Source organism: Hipposideros armiger, unplaced genomic scaffold (assembly GCF_001890085.2).
Source record: "Hipposideros armiger isolate ML-2016 unplaced genomic scaffold, ASM189008v1 scaffold_5, whole genome shotgun sequence".
NCBI lineage: Eukaryota > Metazoa > Chordata > Mammalia > Chiroptera > Hipposideridae > Hipposideros > Hipposideros armiger.
This window is the reverse complement of record NW_017731355.1, coordinates 8,265,142-8,278,430: the sequence shown is the minus strand read 5'-3', so window position 1 is coordinate 8,278,430 and position 13,289 is coordinate 8,265,142. Positions and strand designations below refer to the sequence as shown.

The 13,289-nt window shown below is 35.0% G+C and overlaps 1 protein-coding gene across 1 annotated transcript in view; it reads left to right on the top strand.

Moving 5' to 3' along the window:
- The window catches only part of GPR137C (G protein-coupled receptor 137C), a 54,751-nt gene that overhangs the window by 14,688 nt on the left and 26,774 nt on the right, over window positions 1–13,289 (top strand). Inside the window, exons 2-3 of the mRNA XM_019645530.1 lie at window positions 11,194–11,237; window positions 12,955–13,183. Coding sequence (XP_019501075.1) covers window positions 11,194–11,237; window positions 12,955–13,183 — 273 coding nt within the window. The remainder of the gene's footprint in view (window positions 1–11,193; window positions 11,238–12,954; window positions 13,184–13,289) is intronic.

Here is a 13,289-nt window from a genome sequence, read left to right as displayed (position 1 = left end):
GTATCCCTAATACCTAAGTTAGTTAATACCGTTCTGTGTTTAGTAAATATTTATTGAATGATTAAGCCCTTGTTCACCATATCCCATATATCCTGGGGTAGGGTAATCCCTGAATATATAACTTCACAACAGAACTTTCTCTACCTTTCTTTCTCTTTTCCCATTTACCCTCTCCCCCTCAGAAAACAAAATGCTTGCTTTAAAATAGGGGTTCCAAACTCAAACACCTAGAGGGCCCTGGTGGATACGAGGGAGTGGTGGTTACTGTGGTGAACTAGCGAGCACATATCTAAAGAGGACAGCCATATTAATTCAGTTCCAGCTGCAAGGTGGTGTTGCCAAATCACCTGATTTTTCCAGAGAAACAGAAATTTGGATTGTTAAAATAAATCTAGTTTTAAATAATGACAGGGTATTGCAGTATTGTTAAAAATACTATAGACTAACACTGGATAAGTCAAACCATTTTGTGGGTCAAACCCAACTCAAGGGCTACTAATTTGTTTATTCTCCTCCCCCTTCTACTTCTGTATTATCTTTCTTAGAGAAATAAAACAACACCATCTTGTCTTTATAAGTTCCATCTAACAAACTGAATAACATTTAATACCCATCAATGTAGTTAAAATGAACTCTGTGTAATTTATACCTTGTGGGAAATTTATGGTGTTCTAAGTCTAAGCAAATATTAGCTTGGTGCAAAAGTAATTGCAGTTTTTGCCATTACAAAACAATTGCAAAATTGCAATTACGTTTGCACCAACCTAATATAAAGAAAGTGCTACATATTACGTGATACACCATTGATATCTGCCTTCCTCTACTACAGTATATATTGCTTTAGGTCAGCCTAAAGCATTTTATTTTGAAATAAATTTTGCATGCTCTTAAGCAGCTGGCACTGTTATATGTGGTCAGTGCTTAATGATTTCAATGGTTGAACAAATTCATGATAGAATAAAGGAGTTTAAAATAAATGTTTCCTTCTCTCCATCTCCACAAATAAAATCAGAATCTATAACTTTTAGCAAAGTGGCTAGAACTTTTCATCTAATTCGTTTTAAATAAAGACAAACTTTTATGAATAAGTGTCCCTGTTATATTTTTAACTTTGTTAAGGGGTGTGTTTAAAGTACAGTAAAACCTTGGTTTGCGAGCATAATTCATTCAGGAAACAAACTACTCGTGTTGCAAGACATCGCTCGTTTACCACGTTAAAATGTATTAGAAATGTTTGCTCGTCTTGCGGAATACTCGCAAACCCCGTTACTTGCTATCCAAGGTTTTACTGTAGTATAATTTCATCAGTAGCCCTGAACTAGAAGTTTGGAGATCTAAGTTTTAGCCCAAATTCTATTCTACTTGGCTAATTGATATTTGCCAAATCACTACTTTTCTGGACCAGTTGTTTAATTAATAAAGTGATTAGTCTCAGTGATATACAAGACATCTTTAATTCTAATAGTCTGGCACTAATAAGTCAATCTAGAATTTGAGGGTTTTTAAAAAAACTTATTACTTTACAGCCTAGTTCTGAGATCTAATTGTGTCTGTGAATTCTATCTCTAAGGTATGAATGCCCATTTTAAAAAGTTACACATATGTTAAAATTAATCAAAGTTTAGGCTATAAATAAACATAAATACTTAGGATCATCTGCTTTATAAAATAAGATGTAGCTGGGTATACCAAATCTGTATAGCCTATCTTTTTACAAAAATTTAATTATAGCTGCCATTTTTCATTAGCATATTGATCATTCTCTATATTAGCTTCAGTCTCTCACTGTAAAAACATGTAAGTAGTATTTTCTTAAACTTTTGTGCTCTTTCCTCAGCTATTTTGTAGGACTTTGTCTAATTGCTGACGAATGACTTGGGCTGGTTTGAGGTGATACTGTGTAAGCGAGGGAACTTTTCTGTCACATGAATTCCAAGGTTTTAAGCTATTTGAGTGATCATCATCATTAATTACATTTAAACTATTACTGTCTTTAAGAAATCAAGATGAAAAGAATGTAAGCATTCCTCCTGCTTCTTTCTCCCCTGTGATATCCTATTACTTTTGAAACATTCTGCCCTTTTTTCTCTACCATTATCAGTCAAGACTGATATTTCCAATGAGCCTGACTCTCTGTATGTTTACAAAAAGCAATCGTGCTATCTTCCTAGTTCAAAAGCCTGAAAGGTTTTATGAAAAATCAGTAATATACAATGGGGATTTAGTGTTGGAAAAACTTTAAAGGATAGCACACTTTCAGCACAAATTCAATTTAAATCAGTTTCCTAAGGAGTCTAAATCTATAATGTATGAGACTCAGTTCAGAAATGAATTCTCTGTATCCCTTAATATAATATATGTTAACTTATCTTCAAAGAACTGTTCATAGTAAACTAATGAACCGTCCATATTAATTTGTTATATTTCAGGGTGATTTTCAATAAGGAAGTCTCATAAACTTTTCTTCTCATTTAATACTTCATTCTTGAATAATTGAGTTAATGTTTTTATAAAAATACACTTCTACTTAAGAAAAGAGTATGGTAAAGGTATTTGATAGTTTGTGAGACAACATAAAATGAAGGTATTAAATTGCTTCCAGGTCATTACCTTTTACTAAATAGATAACCTGGTTTTTGAATATATTTTTCTTGGGCATGTTAACTGTACAAATCTTTCTTCTAACAACTAACACGTAGGTGCTATAACATATAGATGACACTACTGTTAATAAAGCAGTATTTGTCACTTAAACATTAGGGAATTAACTTGAACTATATAACATCAAAGATCTAAGTATACAAACATCAAAGAAAACCAGGATCCCAATGAGCCTTCAATTAGGAGTCAGGACACCTGTGTTTTAATCCTTTCAATTTCCTGTGTGTTCCTGGACAATCCACTTAATCTCTAAAGCTCAGCTTTGTTATTTGTAAAATTAAGTTATTGAATTAAATCTCCAAGATTTCTCTTAGTTCAGGAGAGATGAAGGATAAGCTTCCTGTTGTCCTCTCCCAGAAGTCTTAACAGACAGTGCTTATTCTCCTAGCAACAATGTATGACAACCAGGAGAACTCACCTGAGACGTAGTGCTCAGAGTTTTTATTGGGGGGTCAGTCGTATAGGCATGGAGCATCTTCATGGCTGACGTTAGTGACTAAGTCTCCAGCCTCTTAGAAGGTCAGGCTGAAACCACATGGTCCAGGGCCTTCACCGTAAATCATATTATTAGCATAGTCTCTTTGGTGTGGCCAAGGCCCCAGGTAAACAAAGACACTCCTAAACAGGATATTCCAACGACTTAACAAATTATCTTCCAAGAGCCAGGAAAAGGCCAGATCTTTCTTTGGAATGTGCAGGGTTTAGACAACTGAGGCCTGCTGAGTTAATCCTTCATTGCATACTTTGTTTCAGTGAAGTAATCCTTTAGTACCTTCTTGAGAAAGGGTAAGCAATTTTTTGAGGCTTTTCATGTCTGAAATATTTTAATTCTGCTGTCATATTTGATTGATAGTTTAGGCAGCAACAGAATTCTAGGTTGGAGATAATTTTTCCTGAGAATTTTTAAGGTGTTGCTCCACTTCCAGTGTTCTTATTGAAATTCAAAAGCCATTCTGATTCTTGATCTTTTATATGTGACTTGTTTTTTTACTTACTAAAAACTATTAGATTTTTCTTTGACCCTAGTGTTCTGAAATGATGTCTCTTTCATATGGGTCTGCTTTCTATCCATTTTGCTGGGCATTGTACAGGCCCTTTCAATTTAGTCACATGTATCCTTTAGTTTGGGGAAACATTCTTGAATTTTTCATTGATTTTCTCTCCTCCTCTGTTTCTGTTCCCTCTTTCTGGAACTCCTAACATTTGGATGTTGGACCTACAAGATAGATCCTTTTCTTATTTTGCATTTGTCTTTATGTTCTACTTTTGGGGGAAGTTTTCCCAGCGTCCAGTCCTTCTCTTGACTTTTTCATTTCTACTAGCATGTTTAATCTCTATTAGCTCTTTTTTAGTCTCTGAATTTTTTTTATTAATGGCATCTTGTTTTTGTTTCATTAGTGCAGTATGTTTTCTTATCTCTCTGAGTCTATTAAGGGTAGGGTTTCATTTGTTTAGTTTTTTCTTTTGCATAGGTTTTTCTATTTTTGTTTTGATCTCTAGCTTTCATTAAAAACTTTTGAGCTATTTGGTTATCCTTGGCTGTGTTCATAATTAAGAATGGAAGTTCTAAGCATGTGGGTGAGGCATGTACAGTGATGTGGCTGTATAATTTGTTAGGGAACCCCCAATGCTGGTATATTTAGGTCTCTCCTCTTGGACTGATCAGTTTCCTCAAGGGAAAAATATTCTAATCTTTCAGAGGCTAAAGGTCTAGTTTATAGCATTTTGAGGACCTAATTGAGGTAGGGGGTTGAGGCAAGGGAAAAATCCCTATACTTGGCATTTATCATTAATCTCTCTGTTTTTAGTAGGGTATCAAACTATTGGCGATGCCTTGTACCTAACTTTCATACTCTATGCCAGAGTAGCCTCTCCAGAGAATCAACACCCAGATATCTGCCAGGATGAATAAGGGACATTTGCCCAGGGCATGGACTAGGGAAAGAGATTTAGGGATTTAACTGCTCTTAAAAAGCTTTTATCTACCCCTGTTTTAGCCACCTCCACCTCTCAGTTCCAGTGATACTTGGTTCTCTTGGTTCCTGTACCTTTTGAAGATTCCGAAATATATATCAGGTTGATCGTCAACCCTCCTCATGACTTGGGATTCATCTTTCTTGGATAATCACACATTGTGTTGGGGTCCTCAGGACCACCCTCAGCCTTAATGATTTGCTAGAAGGACTCACAGTTGTTATACTCATGGTTAAAGTTTATTACAGTGAAAGGATAGAGTGAAATCAGCAAAGGGAAAAGAGGAAACCAGTAATAAGCTTCCAAGAGTTCTCTCTCCTAATAGAGTCACAGGATATGCTTAATTCCTTCAGGAATGAGTTGTGACAAAACTTGCGAAACATTATTTACCAAGGAAGCTCATTAGAAACAGTGCCAAAGTTTTTTATTGGGGTTTAGTCATGTAAGCACTCTCTGTTTAACACATACCAAAATTCCAAACTCCCGGAAGGAAAGCAGGTGTGGAGTATAAGCCATATTGTTTGCACAAACAGATTGGGCACAGTGAAACACACTTATCATTTAGGGAGCAGTGGGAATCCTCCCAAAATCCAAGTTCCCAAATGCCAGCAAAGGACCAACCTTACAAGCAAGCTTTTCTAAGGATAACAGTCTCAGGCCTGCTATGTTAACTCTTTTCTGCACACACATCCATCTACTTTCTGGCTTCCAACATTTTACTGTATCCTTTCCCATTGTACTCAAATGTGTGGGTTTATGCGTTTTAAGAAAACCCCTTTACTATTGTTTCAGTGAAGTTTTAGGTGAGAACAAAATTGGATATGTAAAAATCATTTTTAAGCAACTCTAAAACAAGACAAAGCAGAGAAAAGAAACTTTAAAAAAATAAGAGATTAGTATCCCAAGAGACAAAAAGATATTGTACTAGAAAGAACAGACTGCTATAGAGAAAAAGTGTTTAGAAGATTTAAACAAAATAGTTTTTAAAAATAAAATATATGATAGGCATTGATAGAGAACATCTGAAAAAATTAAAAATTCTGGCTCTTCAGTTTACAGCTAAAAGCCTCCTTGTTTTATATGCACGTAGTAGCAATGGTAAGCTTGGGAATGGTTCACTACTCTCCACAGGAACTTAAGCAACTGAGATGGAAACTATGGATTACTGCTTCTGCAAAACAATCCATGTAGTTGGCTATATATGCTTATCCATCATGGAGAAGAGATTATGTTTACCACATTTTATTTTTGCATCAATTCTGAGTTTTATATAGATATGTTCTCCAATTAAGTTTCTATTTCAACTTTTTAAAAGTGTGGAAAATCAATTTGACAAGAGATTCTATAGCAACGCATCTGTTCTAATAAGTATTTTAGTACCTACCATCTCCACGCAACATGGATCTACATGCCATGGAGGATAGCAAATGATATAAAACTCCAGTGTAACTCCTTCTCAAATCTTGGGATACCTGTGTTAGTTAAACGGACATTAGGTAACATTTACAAATAAAATATATTTGTCATATTCTCATCTTTTATTTGAGAAACTAAATAGGGAGACAAAATGTGGAATCTGCATTTTTCAATGAAAAAAATCATTTCCGATTACTTATAGTTTAAATATTTTAAAATAAAGCGTTTCACTGATAAACAGTATTTTAAGTCTTCATTCAAAAATTCGAAATCAGCGTTTTCTAAATTAGGGCTACTAGTTTGTATGTAAGATAAAGGTAGGTTATATGATGAAAAGCATTTGCTATCCATAAACCCATATAATTCTTCATAATTTTATAATAAAGAATAATATCCTCCTTTAAGTGGCTCATTTACTTAGTTTTTGTGGTATTAAGAAAGACCTGGAAAGATAAGGCCCCTCTGACATAAACTGGTATCAGCAAAGTTATTTGGATGTATGTTACCATTCTACTCAAAAAAATTACAGAAAGTACATATTTATTGTGTTTCATGAACTACCTTCACTGTCTTTAAAAAATAAAACGTAATTGCTTAACATTTTTGATATTACTAATTTTTTAAAAATTCAGGATCATGTCCTATTAGTTAAATCCTAAAAAATACTTGGAATCTACCAATATTAGATCATTTTTAACCTTGCTATAATCTAAATATGATTAAAGCACCAGATGGTGTTTATGTGATGCACTGTAACTAACATATTTTGCAAATCTTGGAAGATAACTGACCTTTAATTATTTCTTTATTCAGCTTAGCTCCCTCTCACACCCATTATTTATCCTATCCCACAACCTGTAATCTTATGCATTACACTTCTCTCCTTGTCCCCATTCTCTTCTTCATTTGAACCTTTTAAATGCCTTCACTGAAATCTAGCTTTTTCCAGATGACAATTTGTGCCTTATATACCCTGCGTCTCAATTTGTGGGAAGAACAATCAGCCTATTTTATGTTTCCCAATACTACTTACTGATGTTATACCATCATCATCTCTCTGAAATTCGTGCCATCTGATTAGGTCATCATTGGCTATAATAACTTCCACTTTCCTGCATGAATCAGCACTTTCTTTCTTCTGGCCTGGTCTCCTGTTATATAGATCTTTTTCAAAGCCTATAGTGATAACCCATTCAATATCTCCCAATTCAGTGGCTTCTCAGAGCTTTTCTGTTTGAGCCACCTAACACCATGGCTACCCCTTGTATCAGCTCTTGAATGAAGCAATTCTTTCTGACCAGTGTCTTCTCTTTTCCGTTATATATCTTGAATTCATCCTTTTATCTTTTTCACTCTGATCCCATGTTTTAATTACTTTACCCCTTCTGATTTCCTCACTTCGTTAGCTCCCTTCTGATGTCATTTGCACTTAGAATCAATGCTCAATCGAGCATTCCCCATCCCTTGACTTTTTGCTATGCCAGTATGGTTCACTTGCCTACTTTTTCTTTCTCTACAATAGTTTCACATGTTAGAGTTCTAAATTATTACATGAAAATGCAACCTAGTTATTTGAACTTTTTATAATGGCTCCATTCTATTAGTTTGTTTCAATTTTAAAATCAGAAAACCTTACTGACTGTATCCACTGTCAAGTCCCTGACTTTAACTGGACCTCTCTGCTTCTCAATACAGTATATTCTTTTACAGCCCTTCTATTCATGTGTTCCAAATGCTTTCCATATTCCAAGTGCTTAAATCTAACATCCCTTCCCAGGATACGACCCTGCCTCCTACTTTACTAGAAAAAAAATGGACTACATTTGCCAAATTCTCATCCGTCTTTTCGATATCAAAATGTCTGTGTCCATGCTACATCCAAATTTATTTTAACAGAGATTTGTAGATTATTTTAAACTTTCCTTGCAGACCTCCACATTTTTATTCAACTATCTTTTCTTCCTTCTTTACTCAGAAGTGTCTTCCTTTTCAGGGCTAACCTGCCTCTTCTAGAGCCTTCTTTAACAATTGAACTCTCCCTTCCTTTCTGCCACTCTCCTCCATTTGCCATTTCACCCTCTCTAGTTCGTTTCTGATCAGCAGATTATTAAATTGGAAACTGAAAGGTCTGAGATTTTACCCTACCTGAAAGCTAATAGGTGAGCCTGCCACAGTTTTACATACATACACTAACAGAAAACACAAGTCCAATGGGTCAGAGAAAAAGACCATTTATTACTTGTGGCAAAAATAACAACCAAAGCAATGTCTTGCATCAAGCCCCAGGCCCCAATTCCCATAAGGCAACACACTGAGGGCCACAGCAAGGTGTGTTACAGGAGACGAGCCCCCAAATAAGGAAGACAGGGATGTAAGCAAATTTTCACCAAGAATGGAAGAGAATTTACTCCCCTGGAATGTCTCCAGGGATGGAGATGTTCTGTATCTTTACAATGCTAGTCAGGAAAAAAATCTTCCCTCTGTCCTTAAGGTAGACACTCTCTCTCATTTTCAAGGATGTTTGCTATGCAAACCGCTTTGCTCAGAAGATCTGGACCATGCAGAAATGTGCAATATTCATAGAGAATTGTCTCCCAACACAAATTTTCCCAGGTTTCTCTTATCTTCAAATATATCTCATATAGTTTATACTCACTGCCTTTGTTGTCTTTCTATTAACTTCTTAGTCTGTTACTCTGTCATTCCACTGAAAACTATTCCAAGATACCAGTGACATATTATTAACCCAATCAATGGTTGTTTTTTAATCGTTCTTGACTTTTTGCATAATTTAACAAGGACTATGCTTTTCTCCTTTTACCTCTAAACTACTCTGTTTTCTATAACTAATCTGATTCTTAGGTCACTCTCCCTTGCCCATCTCTTTTTCTTAACTCTTTGTGCTTTTTCATTCTATTAAATGTGAACACATCACACATTGACGTCTCATTCTACATTTGTTCCTTCATATGTTTTCCACTTTGAGTTTCAGCTGTCACTTCTACACATGACTATAATTTCCTTCTTATATTCCAAAACTCACCTGCCTTCTCAATATTTCTGCTCTTAGATAATAAATTTTAAAACAGAATAAATTCCATGACCTGACTTTTTAAGATTTTTGTCAGTTGGGTCCTCATTCTATCAGCTTTTTAGATTCAAAACCTGAGAATGTGGTTGAATGGACTCACTTAAATTCAACAACAGTCTTTTAATTGGAGATGAGAATAAAGGAAACGTAGTAAAATAAAATGTTATCTTCTGAAGATACAGATGGAGTTAAGAATGGAGGCAAAGAGACCAACAAAAGGCTGATCCACTGTAGCAGTAGAGACAGAAAACAGATACATCTGAGAATGATTTTGGTGGTACAATTTAGAAACTAATAGGCTAATATTTTAAATTCCCCTATCATATCCAGCTTCTGGTAGATGAAGGTACTGTTAACCAAAATGCAATAGATATGAGTAGATGCATATGCTGCTATCTTTGCTTGAGCATTTTTACCTAACACTCATTTATTTACCCTTCGTAACTTGGCTCAAATGTGACTTTCTTTGAGAAGTCCTCCCTAACTCTTTTTTTTTTTTTTAAGATTTTTATTGGGGAATTGGGGGGATGGGAACAGTGCTGGGGAATTGGGGGAAGGGGAACAGACAAGTTGCTGTCGTTTTTGTTCTTCAGTCTAGTTGTGGAGGACGTTGCTTCACTGGCCCAAGTTGGCACCATCATTGTACTCTTCCCGGGCGAGGCAGATCAGTCGCTGGCTTCTGGACGGCCGCTCACTGCAGCTGCTGGCCACTCATGCTGGCTGCTGGCTACATACAGTAGCCCATGGCAACACACTGCAGCAGGGGCAGCAGCCTTCACTGTCGCCGGCGACTCACGGCAGCCCAGTTCCAGGTTGAGCTATTGTTCAGGATCTTAGCTGTAGAGGGCAGTGTCACCAGCCTTCATATGTGAGATCCGAACCCGGGGCCTCTGGCATCCCAAGCCAGTTCTTAACCATCGTGCCACTCAGCCAGCCCAAGTCCTCCCTAACTCTTTACACTGTCTTTCCCCTTTCTCCTTAACCTCTTACCATTTCTCAGACTGAATTAGTCTTTCTCCCTTCCTAGATGTTGTGATAACATCTTTTGCGTTGATATGACACTGTGTCAAAATAGATGGTTTATCTAGTTCTTTCATACACTGAGCTCCTTGAGAGCAGAAACAGTTACTGTATTTATGAATCCATGGCACCTTTCATAGTGTATGCTCAATAAATGTTTGAATGAAATCAGCAAGTCATCAAGTACTTAAACTATTTTTCTTTATGATGTTTTGTACTTACCTCTTTCTTTCTAGGCCCCCAAAGTTTATACCCTATGACAGTTGTCTTATAACTGGTCTTTTTAGTCTGTAATTTCTCTGTGGTAGCCTGTATATTGATACCAGATTAATGAAATTCCATATTTTGCAGTGCCTACATAAAACCTTCAATATCTTTCCATTAACTAAATAATAAAAGTCCAAATTCACCAGTAAAGAATTGAGACCTTCCCCCACTATGTTCTGAGAATTCACCATGTTTATTTCAAATTCTGCTTACCTACCTGCTTAACTTTGTTCAACTAGTGTTTGAGGACCTGCCTCTTGCAAGGCTTTGTGAAGAAAGTTTACTATATAGGATATATGCTCATTATCTTGTGTTCATTTTTTGGTCTCTTGTTTCATTTTCCTACTTTATTCCATCTTAGGGGAAAATAATCTGGAGAACACTCAGCCATATTCATATAGTAAGCAATTCCATTTTAGGACAAAACACGAGCGATATAATGAAGTTTAGGATAGGTGCAAGCCACTCAGTACAATGTCTGGCTCTTACTAAAAGGTCAATAAATGTTTTGACTGAATTAATTCTGTTCGAATTTTTAAAGATAGAAAATTAAGTTTAAGACTTTCACAAAGAAAATTCTTAATTTATTGTTTTATGCCTTTGGAAACCTGCCTATTTTTGCTTCATGGTAGTTCAACTGTTAACATTTGAATTTTACTTGTTATCTATTGTTATTTGTAGTTGTATCATTTTGAAACAAAGTCAAAACAAATTGAAGGCTATTATATTACATGCTTTCAAAACTTTCTGTCCTCTCTTTATAGGTTATATGTAAAATAAGATGTGCCACTGAACTTGACAAACACAGGTGAGTTTCATGAGTAGCAAGATCTACATTTTTTTCACAGTAGAGTTCTCAAGGTCTAAGGGCCTGGTGAATCAGGGTGCTTAAGAAGCAGTTTTATAGAAAATCAAGTAGTTAGATTAATTCATAGGGAGTGAACTGAGTGACCCACGGTCTTCTCCCTTCTGCCATGTTGCTGCCTAATACCGTTTTTCTGTTGCTCTGCCACTGTGCTGCTGCAGATGTCAGATGTAATTTTATAGGGTCCACAAATCCTGAAGTTAGATTACACTGTTTGAGGCAAGAACTTATTATATAGTTTCATGAAATAAGTAATGTCTCAGTATCATTAACCTCAAAACTTGGAGTGCTCAGCTGGGGAGTCAGAAGGCTTGAGTTTCAGACCAATTCTCCCACTAACTTGCCAACTCTGCAACTCATTTAACCTCTCTCTGTTTTGGTTTCCTAAACTACTCTAATCACCTGGATATATGGATAATTTCAAGGTCTGTTTTGGGTATCAAACTATGTAATTATTGTTTCTATTATTTAATCTGAGAGAGTAGTAAGGTCTACACTTCTTAAGTTTCTAAATTAATGCTTTAAATTCTAATGCCATTTTTAAATGGTTTAGATACTAATTTCATAACAGCGAAGATAGCCCAAGTCACGCTGAGTGATTATTAAATTTGTATTTAATGAAATTACAAACATTTTAAACTGAAATAATTATTGTACCTAAAGTAACACACTAATAAATTTAATTTCTCATTAGTTTTATAAACATCTACTAAATCTTTGTATTTTGCATGTACACTTAACAAAAATTGCTTGTTACAGATAACTACACATTACCTTCAATGTACCTTATGTAAACTATTTCCAAAGGCAGACAATGTTTTATGATTCCCACTATTGAAAGTGACCCAACATAGAAGATATTAGGATGCCAAATAAATTTTTGGATCATATTAATTTGGAGTATAAAGCTGAACTGGAGTTACATTCAGCTAGATAGCTGTTACAGCTACTGGATACAGATAGCCATGCCTTACCTGAAGAGTTTTTATGAAGTGGTCTCATTTTTCTTAGGTGGAAGTAGTTAAGCATTTCATTTTCAGAGTTGCTCTGTATGCATAGTAGATATGCAACTTTATGAAAAGATGAGGTATTGATAAGTGCTTGGAACTCTACTGTCCCTGTGTTCTTCTTCAGTCATGTCTGAAAATAATGTTTGCTACAGATAATCAGAAGTTCATAAAATTAAACACTGTTTAAAACATATTTCCCTTTCCTCTTAAAATTAATATTAGTGACCAATTTAAATTTAGGTACAGTTTATTAATTTTCCAGACAAATTATAAAAGCCTGGTAATTCTTAGAGTGGAAAGATCAATGAAAATATGCTTAGTTATAAAAATGAAAAATTCAGGATTACTTGAATTAGTGTTAAAATAGTCCTATATTATTCTTCCTAGTAGAGGCAACTAAATTCAAGTGCACATGAGATAATTTTTAAATTAATGCTTTAAAGTCTAATGCCATTTTAAAATGGTTTATATACTAATTTTATAACAGCAAAGATAGCCCAAGTAACTCTAAATGATTATTAAATTTGTATTTAATGAAATTACAAACATTTTAAACTGAAAGAATTATTATACCTAAAGTTACACACAATAAATTTAATTTCGCATTAGTTTTATAAACATCTAATAAACTCATTTTGTTTTTCTTTCAGAATTCTATTGCATTTGGGCTTTATATTGGCAAGCCTTCTCTTTTTAGTGGTGAACTTGACTTGTGCAATGCTAGTCAATGGAGATGTGCCAGAAAATCAGTTGAAATGGACTGTGTTTGTTCGAGCATTAATTAATGATAGCCTGTTTATTCTTTGTGCCATCTCTTTAGTTAGTTACATATGCAAAATTACAAAAATGTCATCAGCAAATGTCTACCTCGAATCAAAGGTAAGTATATCTCTTAAATTTTCACTTGAAAAATCTAACTTCAAATCCTCATCATATGAAGCATATTTTAATGGAAAAATGTATTTTTTTCTTCTTTGAAAAATAT